Genomic DNA, 18,202 nt, shown 5'->3' on the forward strand with positions numbered 1-18,202 from the left:
CAAGAACTTTGCACAACAGGAACATATCAAAGTGCCTCGATTGTTTCAGCTTGACAGATCTCTGATGGATGGAGGATCACATCCAGTCCCATCCGTCGTCGTTTTTGTCTGAACATTCTAACGTCAACAAATCCCAACCCATCTCAGCTGAACATCAGGTGAATCGAAAACGAGCCTCATCGCGGAATTTTCGACGCCTCATCGGGCGCGCGTGGGGTCGTCAAATCAATTTTATCCAATTTGGGCTCAGAACCCGGTAGCAGTCACAGTTCGTCGCTTGACGCGGTAAGAGATCTTTCGTTTTTGCTTGCGGTGGTCCAGAACCGGAATTCGGGTTCTGTTCTTTCATTTTTTTTTTTTGGCTGATTGAATGTAATTAGTTTCGAAATGCGGTTGCTTTACGGAGCTGTACTTTTGGCGGTTTGGGCCTTTGCTGGGGTCCTGGCCGTTAAGCCATCGCCCCAAATTGACTTTACCGAAGTCGAAGATTTGAATGATAATCGTGGATTTGTGAGTGTGTACAAAAATTATCCCAAAATTCAAGTGACCGTTGATACATCCAAATTGAAACGGGTGTCTCAGCCGGAAAGTGAAGACAGCAGTTCCGGAAGTTCCGGTAGTTCCGGATCAGAATCAGTGGAAAGGCCATCGGTTGGTGTTAGAACTGATATCACGATTGAAATTTCCGAAGAAGCCATCAATGAAACAAACACAGTAGATGGGCGGGTAGACCTGGGGAAGAAAAATAATAACGGGAATGGATCGAAAAAGGGCAAGGGGAAAGCCAATCAGGACGACGAGGAGGAAGACAGTGAAGATGGTGACAATGCAAGTGTGCCAGTTTTCAAGGGGATGGCAGGTGTTCCGACGAAACCGACCAAAACTCCCAGACCTTCGACAACTGGTAGACCGGAAATCACTCTAAATGGCGATAAACCTAAGGATGTTCCACCGTTTATCTACAAAACCGACGAACGTCGACATGGAGGAGGCAATTATGACGGTTGGAATCGGTTCCATCCGAGTATCGCCGGTTTCTGGACTACGGAACGTCCATACTATCGGAGAATCGATTATGATCATAAAGGTACATTTGTTGCGCTATACTTTATAATACAGACTATAATTTGATCAATCTTTAAAAATTTCAACTACTGAATTTATATTCGAATTATACAGCTAAGTTTAAGAGTACAAATAAGACTGATTAGTGCTGCTCATTCAAACGTACTAGAAATTCTAAATTTTGTTCCGAGAAAAAATCTGGAAGTAATGCTTATGACTTAGAAAAATAGGTCTCAAAAAATATCCTTAAAAACACAATAATTAAAAAAAACTAACTGTTCGATTCTTAATATCTAGGCAAGTTACAGTTGAGGGTGGCAACTTGAAATGAGATGTGAGAAACTATGTCATCATCATTTTGATTCATTAAATGATAACTTTGTTACATTATCTTAAAGTAAAAATTTAATAAGTGTTGTGGTGAGCAAATGTTGCATCTAACCCTGCTGTTGCATGATGCCCCGATTGACGGTAATTCTTTAAAAATTTATTGAATTTTTCGTATCTACATATGACCTTTTCTGTCATTCGAGGGTCAATTAAAAATTTAAAATTGATAAAAATCAAATAAATGAAGATTTGTAAAACTTAGATAAAAAGAGTAAATCTATTAAAAAAAAATCAACATTCAACTAACAATTTAGAAATTTGGAAGTGGAATGATTTTAGACGCCTTTGAATGATAGTGAATATTCGTAGAAATGATCTTTAAAGGACTTTTATGGTTTCTCATTCGCGGTGTTTTCATAAAAACCAGTTAGCTTAGCTTAGCTTATTTGACTACTCATATCCACCTTAAATAATAAGCCCGAAATGCTTTAATTAGTCTTTAAAAATACTAGTATTTCATCATGCACTTCGAATTTCATGATCGCTGTCGAGTTCCACGAGTTCCACATCGCCACTGGTTGCTACTCCGTGATTGATCGAGGCTATCAATTTGGTACAAAGGCCAAAAGAATGCAGCTTGGGATAAGCATTTCATTCTCAATGCACAAAACTCATGCTATCCTTAAAAAAAAAGAAAATATCAATAACGGCGCCGGCCACGTCCTATTAGTCAAAGAGGGATCAGGGAAGGATTGATAGCAAGATACTTTTTAGGATCAACCATATATTCAAGTTTTCTTCAAAAGCTTGTTTTGTAAAACTCTGAAACAATGATAAGGCAGTATCACCAGCTTTAGAAACAGTCTATACGTCTGCAAATCTATACTCAAGTATATCAGGAAGGGTTGTTTTGGTAAGGGAGAGGTTTGGATCAGGAGCCATTTTTGGAAAATGGTGCAATCTTTGTTTGACCTACACCTCCGATGCTTCTAGACATTTCCTAAAGAAACTGCTAATAAAATCTACGAGGTATTTTAATTAAAAAACTTAAAAAGAATTATTAACTCTCAAATAATTGGAAAAGCAACCATTCGAATTTCTACAAACGAGTTGTTTCCCTCACTATAATCTCTAACACATCTGTGATTCTCGAAACGACTCTTGAAAAGAGATAAAAAATAAACACTAAAAAATATGGAGTTAAGAATTAAAAAAGTTATAGATGATGTAATTTGAAAACATGTTGAATTAAGGGAACCATTTGCAGAAAGTTCTTTTAAAAAACTTTGCGGCTTGTTGCCAATCTTTGCTTCATATTTTTGTAGCTTGGACATTTTAGTATGGACATACTTTTTTTTGTTCCATAATTGAAGATTGCAGACAAAACGAAAATAAAAATTGTATGGTTTTCTACATTTTTAGATTATCATTAGGCAATTTTTTTTAAATTTTGGATAAGTTATTTTCCCCAAGTGTTGACTGTTTTAGAAAAAGTATTTTTTTTTGGATTTTGAAAATTGGTAGGAATCGTAGGCCACTAAATCCAAATTGATCAAATAACATGCAATGTTTATGAGTTGACCCGAAACTGTAATTTCATAATTCATTTAGTTATTTTGAAACAATTGTATGCTTGCGAACGTTATTTTTTTTTCAAAATTCCTTATATAGGATGACCGAAATATTAGCTTAGCTTAGCTTAGCTTGATTAACTACTCACATCCACCTTTAATCATTGAATCCGAAATGCTTCATCACCATTTTCATTCATATAAATTAACCAACGCAAGTTTGAGTTATTTTAAAATGTTTTCAATTTGGAAAATATCATTATAAAAAAATAAAAACATTTCGAATTCCACGATCTCAGGCGTGGCTTAGTAAAACGAGTTCCACATCACCAATGGTTGCTACTCCATGATTGACCGAGGCCATCAGTTTTGTTCAGAGGTCAAATGAATGGAACCTGGGATTGACAACACATTCACAATGCTCAAACCTGATGCTCTCTCTTTGAACATCAATAACGGCGCCGGCCACGTCCTAGTAGTCAATGGATAAATTGGAAAAGGTAGGAAAGGATGAAAGATCAATTTTGTGTTTTAGGACCGAGGTCACCTCTGCATCCCAGCAAAACAATTTTGGTTTGGAGGTTTGGGTAAAAGAATTTAATTGGGATACACTTTTGACTAGTGTGGTCAAAACTATTGTCACTACACTACTGAAACCTGAAAAAAATCTGCATTTATTTTGAAGTATTTAAAAAGAAATTTATTTCTCAGCTAAAATCAGTACATTTATGGATTAGCTATTAAATAATAAAAAAAGATCAAGTAATTTCAACTATTTTTGCAAAAAAAAAAGTTGATAAATAGATTTTTTTTGTAAAATTGCTTGCATAGACGGTTGCTTAGATCGTAAAATAATCTATATATATAAAAAGCAATTAGGGTAACGGACTTATTTTGGACCGGGTACATATTTTGGACCACCTTTTAGCTGTTTTCCAATATTTCTCCCATAAATCATGTTATCCATAAAAATTTTGAACAAATCTATTTAAAGCTACTTCTTATGATTTTAATCACATCGAAAATTTTATTTAAGCTTTTAACGGAGAGAAAATTGAAAATAAAGTTTTGATTTTCCACAGTTGGACCAAATCAGGGCTATTTCAGGAGGACGTGCCATTTTTGGAGCCAACTTTCAAGAGGTTTGCTGCATAACTGTGATGAATTTTACAAATACAAACATGTTCACAGCTATGATAAAACACGAGAAAACTATTTTGCAAGCTCGAAAAAGCAAAATAACTGTTTTTAATAGCAATTTGACCCATGTCGAAAATAGGTCCTACTTTATTCCTTAGGGACTTATTTTGGACCACTCAACATAACCTGGGTATTAAACTTGCTGTTAAATGTTCATGAACGTAAAACAACGTTGTACGACGATATGAAAGAATAATGCACACTATTTCAATCACTCATTATGAATAAAATTTGGAATTTGAGCATGATTTTATTTAATCAACTTGCCAAAACCCAAACTCGCCATTAGACGAGATTCACTTTAATCGGCATAAAACCAAACCAATCATCATTTTAAATTACTTTTTGTGCACTATGCTTTGAATCATGTTAATCTAACAATCTACATCAATGGCAACTGTTTGATAAGCATTTGTTAAAAGCTACAGCTTGAAAAAGCCTCAAAACATGAAAACTTGGACTTGTACCAATTTTTTAATTAAGTCATTGTTTTTTATGCTTTATGAAAAATTATTGAAAGTTTGGTCTAAAAGTTTCAACCATTTAGGATTGCCAGTAAAATGAGTGCATTCAGGAATGATTTTCGAGGAAAAAAAACTTGGGTAGGTAGAAGAAACGAATTATAAAACCCGTCTAAAGGAGGGGTTTGAAAAAAAACGACAACAAATCTGCAAGTATGCAACGAGTTTAATTTTTCTAACAGTTGAAATATCTCAGTTAATGTTAGAACAATTTTATCAAATAATATAGAACAAAGTTAGTATCAAACATGAAACTGAATTTTTGTGAAAAAAAATCTGGCTTTTAGATGGCTAAAAAAATAGCATAAATCTCACACATTTTTATCTTTTTGAATTTATCTACAGAACGTAAGCCAAAATAAATCCACTAAGGTTTAGAAAGTCAAAATGCACAAATTGATGTCGCGAAGTTCATGATCTCAGACTTTCTCAACTTATCATTGGGTCGCCTGAAGGAGATTTGCGTTCTAAAAATTGAGCCTGAAGATAAGCCAACTGGCCAACTGCAGAACAAATTTCTTCGCTATTTCAGTGTGCTGTCAGAATTTTCATAATATTTGGAACACACTATATAACAGAAATTTTACTGTTTTTATTCTATTCTTATCGAACAAACAAAACTTGACTAGTCTATAACAATAAGAAAAGAAAAAATTATCTGAATAATTCACATAATTGCGCATCAATCACTGTCGAAATATAGCAAAATTTAGAATAAAAACTTATTTAGTTTTAGAAGTGGTCCAAAATAGGTCCAAAGGGTGGTCCAAAATAGAAACCTGGTGGTCCAAAATACTGACCAGAGTAATGATTGAAGAAACGTGTTTTTAGGCTTAAATCTTATAACATTGCAACAAACGACGATATTTTTCGATAGAAAAAGCTTTGATCTTCGTAATGAACGGATAAAGCAGTCGGAAATGGTAACATATGCTTTTTTATTCCAGAAAATAGCATAGCCACTTCCCAAAGCGGTCCAAAATAGGTCCGTTACCCTATCTGTATGTTTGTTTGTTTGTTTGTTTGTTTGTCCTCTATAGACTCAGCCGTCTTAAGAGCTAGAGATCTGAAATTTGGCATGGATGCTCATTAGGACCAGGAATGATGAAAAATGTTTTTAGATTTTTGGACGACCCCTTCTGAAGGGGGTCGTCCATACCAGACAAATATTGTTTTCACGTTATTAACGTTATTTTCCGTCGGATTGTGATGAAAATTTGCACATGAGTGTTTTGAGAGACGAGCAATCGATTACAGTTATCAAATTTAGGGTCAGGGGTTGGCCAAAGGGGTCGTCCATATTCACTGATTAATGTTTTGCGATATTGGTGTTATTATACACCGGATTGTGATGAAAATTTGCACATGAGTGTTTTGAAAGACGAGCAATCGATTTCAAGTTTCGAATTGCGGATCAGAAGTCGGCTGAAGGAGTCGTCCATATCCAACCTTAAATGTTTTTGCGATTTTGACGTTATTCTACATTGGATTGAGATGAAAATTTTCGCATAGGAGTTTTGAGGGACGCTCTCTTGCTTTCAGGTTTCTAATCTTGACTCAATTTGGGACAGAAAAAGAGGGTTTTATTGAAAGTTCAGTATTTTGTGCAATAATTTTGTTGGAGGCAGTTAATTGATACCAATTTAAGTGTGAAGGTCAAGCAAAAGAGTCGTGCACACAAACAAATAGTACATGTTTCTGCCATAATGTCTAGATTTTGCAACCGATCGAGAAGAAAACACTCTCACATAAATTTTAATAAAAAGCCAATCAACCGTTTAATTTGAATGTCAAGTAATAGTAATAGTAGCGACTTTAAACACTGTTGAATTTTTTCCCCAAAATTGTCGAAAAAATGTTTCGAATTCATTTTCTAAACTCATTTTGACGTACCAATGATTTAAAGCGAAACGAAGTTCGTACGGGATCAGCTAGTCTATATATATAAAAATCAATTATCTGTATGTTTGTTTGTTTGTTTGTTTGTCCTCTATAGACTCAGCCATCTTAAGAGCTAGAGATCTGAAATTTGGCATGGATGCTCATTAGGACCAGGAATGATGAAAAATGTTTTTAGATTTTTGGACGACCCCTTCTGAAGGGGTCGTCCATACAAGACAAATATTGTTTTCACGTTATTGACGTTAAATTCCGTCGGATTGTGATGAAAATTTGCACATGAGTGTTTTGAGAGACGAGCAATCGATTACAGTTATCAAATTTAGGGTCAGGGGTCGGCCAAAGGGGTCGTCCATATTCACTGATTTATGTTTTTGCGATATTGGTGTTATTATACACTGGATTGTGATGAAAATTTGCACATGAGTGTTTTGAGAGAGGGGCAATCGATTACAGCTATCAAATTTAGGGTCAGGGGTCGGCCAAAGGGGTCGTCCATATTCACTGATTTATGTTTTTGCGATATTGGTGTTATTATACACTGGATTGTGATGAAAATTTGCACATGAGTGTTTTGAAAGACGAGCAATCGATTTCAAGTTTCGAATTGCGGATCAGAAGTCGGCTGAAGGAGTCGTCCATGCCCAACTTTAATGTTTATGCGATTTTGACGTTATTCTACATTGGATTGAGATGAAAATTTCCGCATAGGTGTTTTGAGGGACGCTCTTTTGCTTTCAGGTTTCAAATCTTGACTCAGGGGTCGGCAAAAGGGGTTATTATCTGTTCACTGTTTTTACGATATTCTCTTGATTGAGCATAGAATTGTAATGAAAATTGGCACATGGGAGTTTAGCAGAAAAGATAATTGATTTCAGGTGTCAAGTTTTGAATCGTGGTCAAAAAAAGGCCGTCGTGTTAGTTGCTCACTGTTTTCGCGATATTGACGTGATCATGCATCGGATTGAGATGAAAATGTTCAGATGAGGGTTATAAACTATGAGCAATTGACTCCAGGTAGCATATTCCATGTCAAGGGTCGGCGAAAGGGGCGTCTATATTCACTGATCACTGTTTTCAAGTTTCTGACGTAATTTTACATATAATTTGAAAAGAAAAAATGGCACAAGGGTGTTTTGAGGAACGTAAAATTGGTTTCAATTATCGAATTTTGGGCTATGGGACAGAAAAAGAGGGTTTCATTGAAAGTTCAGTGTTTTGTGCAATACCTTTGTTGGAGGCAGTTAATTGATACCAATTTAAGTGTGAAGGTCAAGCAAAAGAGTCGTGCACACAAACAAATAGTACATGTTTCTGCCATAATGTCTAGATTTTGCAACCAATCGAGAAGAAAACACTCTCACATAAATTTTAATAAAAATCCAATCAACAGTTTAATTTGAATTTCAAGTAATAGTAATAGTAGCGACTTACGGGATCAGCTAGTCTTCTATATATATAAAAATGAATGTTTGTCTGTCTGTCTGTTCCCTATAGACTCGAAAACTACTGAACCGATCATCGTCAAAATTGGCATCTGAGGGTTTTTGAGGCCGGGGATGGTTTCTGTAATAGTCAAAACTCCATCTGACTTAAGGAAGGGGGGGCTTCCATACAAAATTTGTAGTTTTTCGAACCAAATTAAAGTCATGACATCCATTTTCTCGAGATTTTTCTTCCTTTGGGCGGTTTGTTTTTCGTCTCCAAGGTCGAGGCGTCGAGCCAACGTCGCAAAAGGATAGCGACGGCATAGCATACTGATCAGTGGGAATATTTTGGCGCGTATTTCTCAACCAAGAATATTTTCAATGCATGGGGTGGCGATATGAAGCCTTGATGTGATTTTTTTCTACTTGATTCCTAGCTCATTTGTACAGCACATGGTTATAAATGACGCCTATATGAGACCCAGATTGATATTTTGTCGATCGAATAAAACATAGGTAAACATTTGTTTTGCCAAAATCTGAAATTGAAAAGTCATGGCATCCATTTTTATAGATTTTCTTTTATTTGAGGGGTTTGTTTTTCGTCTCTATGGTCAAGCAAACGTCGTCGCAAGTGGATAGTAAAGCATACTGTTCATTGATCGCTGGAAAAATTTAACAATCAGGCGCCTCTTGCTCAACCAAGTACCTATGTTTTTTATGCACGTGGGGGTGATATGCAACCTAGATGTCTTTTTTCCTTGCTTAATTGCACGTGTTAATAAATGACGCCTAGATGTGACACAGATTGATATTTTATCAATCGAATCAAAACCAATTGAAAGATTTGCAAAAATTCTTCCATATTTAGTTCGTGTTAATGTAGGTAGCGTTCGACTTTTCATTCAAGGAACATTAGAACATGTTCAAACGTTCAACTTTTTCTGTTAAAAAAAAATTAAAAATTATGTTTTCTTCTAGAAATTGTTACTTCGGCACAAAAACACAACTGAAACGAATTTAGAAATGAAACTGGGAGCTTTTTATTTTTAATAATTCTGAACAAACCATAGTACTTTTTTATTACATACCAATTCAAAAGTGTTTTTGTGTTACTTGGCTGCATAAAAGAGACTTTTGATCCGCTTCGTTTTTGAAAAGAGAGACTTTAGAACTGATATTTAACTGGATGCAAAATTTTTATGAGACATTTTTAGTATACCCTTAAAGTGTTAAAAACAATATTCCCTCCTGTCAACTTACACGGTGGGGCAAGGGCAAATGTCGAATTTTTAAGAAATTCATCTTCAAAATGATTCAATATGTTGGGAAGACCAGAACCAGTATTCTTAAATGTCTGTGTAAATGACCTTTGTCTTTCCCTTTGAACGGCATTCGTTAAAAGTGGAGTAAAAACATAATAATACTGCAGATATATCAGTGAAACTTGATAGACCAAAAAACAGGAATACGTATTAAATCCATTTTAAAGCCATTACACTGACGCATCTGTAATTAAGCTTTGCATTGACACTTGCCCAAATATACAGGACAAATGTAAACTTAATAGTTTGTTTTAGCCAGCATTTTTTAATATTTGACTTTCTGCATTTGACATTTTTTTTGAATATTTAGATTTTTTGCCGTAGTAAATTAATTAAAAAAAAAATTTGCACTGTATTTTATACATAACTAATTTAAAATATTTTTCATTACCATGATAAGTGCTGTTTTGGAAAACTTCAAGCTATAATGTCTCATGTCCACGAGTTTGGAATATGGCAAAACATTTTTTAACTTAATTTTGGCGCGAAAAGGATAGATATTTAAACTGCTTCGTAGGCGGGGATGGTGTAAAAAGCTGTTTGAAAATGGTTATTAAAAATCCTCTTCATCGTTTTTTTTTTTCAAATTTCTATAGCTTATTTTTCAACTCCAAAAAATACCCCAAACGCTCTCTAAAATCTAAATTGGAATAAATTTTTACAAATTACACTTATTTTCAGAAGGTGTAGCAAAGCACAACGGGTCAGCTAGTAATATAATAAAAATGCAGACTATAAATATAAAGAATTATAAATTTTCTCAAATGATGTTTAATGATTCTAGACTAAATTTTCTTATGTATCTTTATACGTTTTTTATTTATTTGTTCAGTCTTATGAAAAAAATCTTAAGTCAAACACATTATTTGAACGTGGACTGAAGGGGTATATAAAGTTTATTCTCAAAATTAGTTCCTATAGAACTTTCATCTCGACTAGCATATAAGTTTCTAAAACTTGGATTTTGAAATGTTTCCGAAATTCCGAACGAAATATTTCCTGCCTGCAAATATTTACGGTGTCAAAACCTCTAAAATTCATTTTTTTTTAAATAATATAAAACATCATTTGAGAATTATTAATAATAACGAATAATGCATAAATTTGCAATGTACTTAGCTTTTGAACGTCCTTGGATGAACGGAGAAGCTGGACTTCAGTCTTTTTGAGTTGGTCCGGGAGGCGTAGCAACAGACCTCTTCACCGCAGCTTCTGAAAAATTTATTCCTCCGATTCGAACGCCAAAAATTCACTTTCTTTCTATTAAACACTACGAAACATTTTATAACTATTAAGCTTTGTAAACGTTGAAACCGGATTTTGGGTAAAATATCCTGTTTTTTTCTGAATTTTTTGAAACAAGGAATCAAAGAAAAAAAATGCGGCCTTACTGAAACCTCCTTATAAAGGATGACCGAAATATTTTTCATAAAGTAAGATCATAAGCGTATGAGCATATTTTTGTTAAGAACTTAAGGCTCCCCATCGATGCGATTAGCGAGTGTTTGTTTGATTATGTAAGTAATTTTTTTTAACTTTTTAAGCTTGATAAATAAAAGAAGCATATGATGCGTGTTTAAGTCAACAACATGTAAAAAATATGCTTACGCAAAGCGAAAGCAACGTCGATGACAGTTGGATAGAGATTTTTATCTTTTATCACATCTGAGATATTCAAAGTGGCCCACGTTACCCCACTCTCCCCTTCTTAAGTATTTTAACTCACGAACTTTCATACTACCCATTATTTTAGCTTTTCTACAAAGACAAATTGAAAAATGCTTTCTCTTGAAGTAAGTAAATTACTTACTTCTGTTATAAAAAGAATCAAAAACAATTGCTTCAACAATAACAAAAATAAGTCTTCGAAATTTTAGAAATTGTTATCCTATTATTTTCAACCTTTTCAACGAATATGCCTTTATTTTTTTACCAATTGACATTGACACTGATTATGAAAGAATGCTGTGTGTTGATTCTTTCCAATAATACCTTTCATTTTAACTGTGAATCATCAAGGGTTCATAAAATAAAACCCTTGATAAATAATAAATAAATGATGAGAAACCAAGTAATGACATTGTAACACTTTAATATTTCAGTGACTTTATTTCGCTCTTTTAAATTAAATTTGGAAATAAGATTGCTAAAAAGTATCGAGACTGAGATATACATTTCTGATTAAAAAAAACCCTGGGAAGATCGATAAAAGGATGTGATTTATATTGTGAAATTTTATTGTAAATGTTTTTTCTCTTCAAATTTGTATCTGTCAAATTTTAAAGTTACATGTCCTGCTTTTTTTCTGAAAGTGTCTGGCAAGCCTACATTAAACTCATTTCAGAGGTTCTGGTTCCACAGTCCCATACTACTTAAAATTGTATTTTTTATTAACATATTTCGTATTTTGTATCCAGTTTAGGATTCTTAATTCAGAAAAGTTGCTTCGAAATCCAGGTTCAAATTTGTATTTGCAGTTGAATTCAAAATTTACGAAAATCATTTGCGTTATCTATATTTTGATAACAATTTTCTTTTAGTAGGTTGATATTCGGCTTTTAGTCTCAAGTTTTTTAACTTAACTCTTGAAAATGAAAAAATCTATTATAGCAAAGTCTCAGAACGGTGAAGCATTATTGAATCCGATTGATTATTCGAAATTCATATTTTAATTCAGATTCGAAATTCAGATCAAACATAAACACATTATTAAAATAATGAATTCATATTAAACCCACAACTACAGAGTTCGAAATATAGATTTACGAATGAAGGCCCTAAAACATGGCATACAATTTAGCTGAAAATCACAAATATAAATAAGTGTTTGAGCTTCTTTTAAAGTTTGGAAGTTTTGTTTTATGCAAAAAATCTTTTTTTTAATGTCTTCCACAGAACTATCATCATGGAATTGACATTAGCCGATGAAGAAATATTTTGCTATCTTCATCTAGGTATAACATTGCACAAAATTCTAATTTTTCCTGTGTATTGCTTAACATTAATCATATTAAAGTTTTTTGAAAAGCCGAATTTCAATCTTAAATTATAAATTGGGTTCAAGTCTGTAGAAACCAGATTTGAACCAAAAAATGTAATCTCTAATTTTTATTTTTGAAATTAAATTTATTTTCATCGAAATTGTTAAGATCTTTAAAATTACTCAAGAGTTTGAATGATTAAGTTTATTAAGTTTGAGTATAGATTACGTTTTTGTAAGTAATTTGAAGGCTTTGCCAAAAAACATATTTTAAACTCAATTCAAATAAGCCTAACCTAACAGACTCTTAAACAAATAAAGCATTTTAACTTAAAAACATACTTTTTTGAAACTAAATGATTATTTATGTTTGTGTACTTTTACATTAAATTATTCAATCGTTGCTTTAGAAAATACGTTCAAATATCTTTAAAATGGTGATCTTAATTTCTATTATGAAACCTTAAATTACAAAATATGGAATTTACTTTCATCGATGCACAATGGGGAAGAAGTGTACAAACCGCGAAGAAATTCAATACCTTTCGTCTTACATGGTCCAAATCTATGAAAATATACTTTCCTTTAGTGAAAATTTCCGGAAAATCGATTGGACATAGTTTCAGACGTCGCACAAGCTTACGAACGGAGATATAATGCCTTTTTGCCCCTGATTCCCTTATATTTTGTGAACATTGCAGAAAAACACTGACAACACAAACAGATCTATCGTGTGTAATTTTTTCTGAGGAATCGAATGAAGGCTGTTTGAGTCACCGCACGCTTCAGAAAATGGAGTTATGACTGTTTTTACCCTCAATTCCCCTATATTTTTCAATTATTTCAGAAAAAAAGCATGTTCGGACTTCAAAATTTTGAACCAAATGTGTTGTTTCTTATGTGTTTTTTTTCCAAGGAATCCAACGAAGCCTTTTTGAGCCACCACACGGATTGGAAACAGGGGTTATGGCTGTTTTACTTTCAACGTTTTTCAAATAGCTCAGAAATAGCATGTTCTAACTTGAAAAATTTGAACCAAATGGGACTTATCTTGTGTGATTTTTTTTTGAGGAATCCAACGAACACCATTGCTTCACCGCACGCATCGGAAACAGTAGTTACGGCTGGATTTTCTGAACTATTTGAAAAATGAAAGGGAATTGCGGGTAAAACAGCCATAACTCCTGTTTTCAATCCGTGCGGTGGCTCAAATAGGCTTCGTTGGATTCCTTGGAAAAAAACGCATAAGAAACAACCCATTTGGTTCAAAATTTTCAAGTCCAAACATGCATTTTTCTGAAATAATTGAAAAATATAGGGGACTTGAGGGTAACAGTCATAACTCCATTCTCTGAAGCGTGCGTTGGCTCAAATACCCCTTTTTGAATTCCTCGGAAAAAATCACACAAGATACGTCCGATTAGATTCAAAAATTTCAAGTCCAAACATGCATTTTCATAACAATTTGAAAAATGTAGGGGAATTCAAGGTAAAACAGCCATAACTCAATTTTCTGAAGCGTGCGGTGACTCAAACAGCCTTCATTCGATTCCTAAGAAAAAATTACACACGATAGGTCTGTTTTCGTACAAAATTCTCTAGTTCAAAACAGTGTTTTTTCTGCAATGTTCACAAAATATAAGGGAATTGGGGGCAAAAAAGGCACTATATCTCCGTTCGTGAGCTTGTGTGGCGACTGAAACTATGTCCAATCGATTTTCCGGAAATTTTCACTAAAGGAAAGTATATTTTCGTAGATTTGGATTATGTAAGACGAAAGGAATTGATTTTCTTCGCGGTTTGTACATTTTTTCACCATTGTGCATCGATGAAAGTAAATTCCATATTTTGTAATTTAAGGGTTCATAATAGAAATTAAGATCACCATTTTAAAGATATTTGAACGTATTTTCTAAAGCAACGATTAAATAATTTAATGTAAAAGTACACAAACATAAATAATCATTTAGTTTCAAAAATAGTATGTTTTTAAGTTTTTTTTTTAATTCATAGAATAAATTCACAAGTCGGTTCTTTCTACGGCCCTGACATAAGTACACACAAATCGAATCTAAATAAGTCACACAAAGTGCATTGAGTGGCTTTCTCTTTGGCTGGCTGGTTTAGAAGGTGCACCCACAGGTATGCTACAACAACTCATCACCACTACAGGGCTAGCAGGGAAATTTTTCTTTTATATGAATGAAATTCCACCAAGATATTTTAACAATTTTAACATGTAGGGACAAGTTTTTGACTAAATGTGTTTGCCACTTTCTCTTCCCACTTAGGCACCCCCATCTATGTTCCGTATCACGTGAGTCAACACCACCCAGACCCACCACCTCCTTCCGGGGGTGGAAGCAGCAACAGCGGAATCAACTGGCAAAAAACCTGCTACTGTAACGTTTATCCTTCATCCGGTCACAGCTATCATCACGGGTCACAACAAGAGCCAACTCCTCCATCGGTACCGCACAATCCGTGGGACCGGGCACCTTCGAATCCCGTACTTCCAACACCATATTCAAAGCGAAAAAATGTTGACAACAAGGTGGACCTCCCATATAAACAACACCACGATTAGATGCAACTTTTTATTTCACGGGGAGGTTATTAATCATTTTTAAATATTGTTGTTCTGTTCCGGTTGCTTACCGTTTCAATCACGAAAGGTTCGATTTTTTTATCGAGCAACAGTGTAAGTCATATTTTATAAGATTGTAAGAATGTAGCAGTTGTAAGTGTTTTTTTTTCAATTGCATCTTCCAGATGATGTACATATCGTAAAATAAATTCAGTATTTCATTTTATGAGTATGAGCAGATTCATCTTTACTCAATGTCACGCCCCATTACTTGATTGGTTACATCTAAATACGACTTAATGTTTCTATAGGTTTTTACATAAAGGGTGATACGGTCAAAATTTTGTCAAGGGAAAACGCGTGTAAATCGGTGAAATCGTTTATTTAAAAAATCAAATCTAATTTCTTTTTCAAGTTTAATTAGTATAAAATTCTGGAAAAATATTCAGTTAGGCTTCTGCTTTTCCAAATCCGAATTTCCGGGCCTTACGCTTAACCCCTGCCATCAGATTTTGTACAGCCACCTTGTTCCAGCTTTGACGTAGGTTTCGTCGTCCATTACCACGCAGTCAAACTTCGTCAGCATCGTCGTGTACAGCCTCCGGGATCGCGCTTTGGCCGTCGTATTTTGTTTATCATCGCGATTTGGAGTCACTACCTTCTTGTAAGTCGATAGTCCGGCTCGTTTTTTAGCTCGATGCACACTTGTAGACGATACACCCAGCTTATTTGCGGCATCTCGGAGAGAGAGGTTAGGGTTTCGCTTGAAACTACCGGCAACTCTCTTTGTCGTCTCAGCGGCTTCCGGTTTTCGATTTCCCCCCGATCCAGACTTCCTGGCTGTCGACAAACGTTCCCCAAACACTTTAATTACATTTGTAACGGTTGATTTGGCAACTTTTAGCGATTTTGACAGCTTTGCGTGCGAGTAGCTCGGATTTTCGCGATGCGCGAGCAAAATTTTAATACGCTGCTCTTCTTTCTTGGACGGCACAACACAACAGAGGGCATTATGACATCTGAAGAGTGAATTCCAAAATGAAAACAGGAGCAACATTCTACACACACACCTTCTTCTTCTCGATTTTCGATTGATTTTTCTCGGTGATTTTAAAACAACTTCCATTTAGTTTACGTTTCGGTTTACTTTATTAAAAATATTCAACCATCTTCAGAAACTAAACTAAATGGAAGTTATTTTAAAATCACCGAGAAAAATCAATCGAAAATCGAGAAGATAAAAGGAACGGTGACCAAAACCCAGTTTATACACACACACCTTCAAATGAGAGGTGTTCAGGTGTTTTAAATGCAAAATTGAAAGAAATACGTCAAGCTGATATTGACCAAATTTTGACCGTATCACCCTTTATGTTAGAAAAGTGCTGTACATGTTCATACAAAAACTTGACACAGTGACTTATGTTCCAGAATATTAAAATATATAAACAGGTAAAGCTCAGTTAGAAATGGTACATTTTTTTTGGTGATAGCTAAGTTCGAAGTGATTCGACAAACAAAATTTTAACAGCGTTGTGCTGCCTTTATGAAGTTCTATCGTGCATATTTTCCAAAATAAAAATTAAAAGATTTACAAGATATTTTTTATACAAGAGAAGAAGATAAAAATTATTGTACATATTTTTCTCAAAATCCATCATTCTGAAAACGAGAGCTTACCATGCGCGGTCCAATGGGAGGAGGGTTACCGGGTTTGATCGCCCCCGCCCCTTTCTCTAGCGTAAAAAAATCGATTCGAAATAATCGCGAACGCTGGAATTTTTATTAAACCTTAGAACTGTTCCTAGTTGATGTTCTTTTGATTATTCAATACTTTCCATCCAATTGGAGTTTTAATTAAACAAAAGAGTTTATTCTCTTAAAATAAGGTTGCCAGAATTTTTCTGCGCAGGTATCCAGGGCGGGAAATTCGGGCAATTTGAACTAAAAACCTGCCACAATCCGGGCAGTTAATTTCAAAAAAAGGGAAAATAAGTACAGACCCCGTTCGTTTTTGGCAACATGCCCGAACATTTTGTGTTGCCAAAATCGAATGTTGCCAAAATCGAACGGTTTTTTTCTGAAACTCTTTTCTCTTATTTTTACAAAACAACTATTTTTATTATCATCAACGTTATTTTAAGTCAATTTCCGACCATTTTTAGTTTTTTTATAGTTTTTTTTCTCAGGTTTTTGATGCATTTTGCACTACTATTGTTTTGTTTCTAATCATTGTTACTTTTTGTCATTTTTGTTGTTTTTGTCATTTGTTATCATTTTTAAGATGATTTTGACATTTTTAGTCTTTTGTTTGTATTTGTTTTTGATTTTTTTAAAAATTTCATCTTTTTGTAATTTTTGAGTACTTAATAAATTTTTTAAAAAACTTTTGTTTTTGTTGTTGTATTCTATCACCATTTCTGAACGCAAAAACGTTTTTTTATGTTTTTCTAAATTATATTGGTCCTGTTATAGAGAAAACTAAAAGGTAATGTCGCTTCGAAAAACCGTTCGATTTTGGCACATGTGCCAAAATCGGATGTTGCCAAAATCGAATGTTGCCAAAATCGAATGTTGCCAAAAACGAACGGGGTCTGTATTCATCAATAGGGGAGAATGAGGATACTTGATCCCTGGGGATACTTGATTCCTTAGCTATATCTCGAAACTGGAATGTTTTACAAAGATCAAATGTTCTAGAAAAATGTGCCAAAATGAGCAAAATAACAATGCTTGTAGTTTTAAAGTTTTTAACAAAATAATTGTTTGAGTAATTGAACTTTGTTTGAAAAATTTCACAAAATGTAACTTGAGGATCTTTTTTCATCACTTTAAAATGTTCCTTACATGGGAAAATTATGAAAAAAATATTTGGTCCAATGTATCAATCGTTCGAGCGTAAAATGAACTTCATAATGCCATATTTTCAAAGCAATGGAAAATTCTCAACTTTTTTCAGAAAAAGTTTTCTAAAATGTTGATTATGGGTACAATTGATCCCCTAGATTTGGGTACAATTGATCCCCCTTCCAAACGGCATATTCTTCTTCTGAATTGATCGTTATGATTGCTGATTACGAAATTACAAATATTTATCCAAAAACTAATATTTATCAAACAATTGTCTGAAGAAAAGATCAAAAATAATTAATTTTCTCTTAATTATAAAAAATAGCGCCTTTAAGTATGCAATGTTTTTAGCGTTGAAACAAAGTTATAGAATTTTCTTCTTATGTCTGCTATAAATTGTGAAATGAGAACAAACATGACCAAAATAGTCAATTAACATTCTATCTT

General features: G+C 34.0%; 1 protein-coding gene across 1 annotated transcript; it reads left to right on the forward strand.

Annotated features, from left to right (window-relative positions):
* The first annotated feature begins 268 nt into the window (after positions 1-268).
* LOC129747884 (uncharacterized) lies at positions 269-15,089 on the forward strand. The gene is made up of 2 exons (XM_055742267.1): positions 269-1,087; positions 14,610-15,089. Exons 1-2 carry the CDS (start codon positions 388-390, stop codon positions 14,903-14,905), a joined length of 996 nt encoding a protein of 331 aa, XP_055598242.1. The 5' UTR covers positions 269-387; the 3' UTR covers positions 14,906-15,089.
* The last annotated feature ends 3,113 nt before the right edge of the window (positions 15,090-18,202 follow it).

Source organism: Uranotaenia lowii, chromosome 2 (assembly GCF_029784155.1).
Source record: "Uranotaenia lowii strain MFRU-FL chromosome 2, ASM2978415v1, whole genome shotgun sequence".
Lineage (NCBI taxonomy): Eukaryota > Metazoa > Arthropoda > Insecta > Diptera > Culicidae > Uranotaenia > Uranotaenia lowii.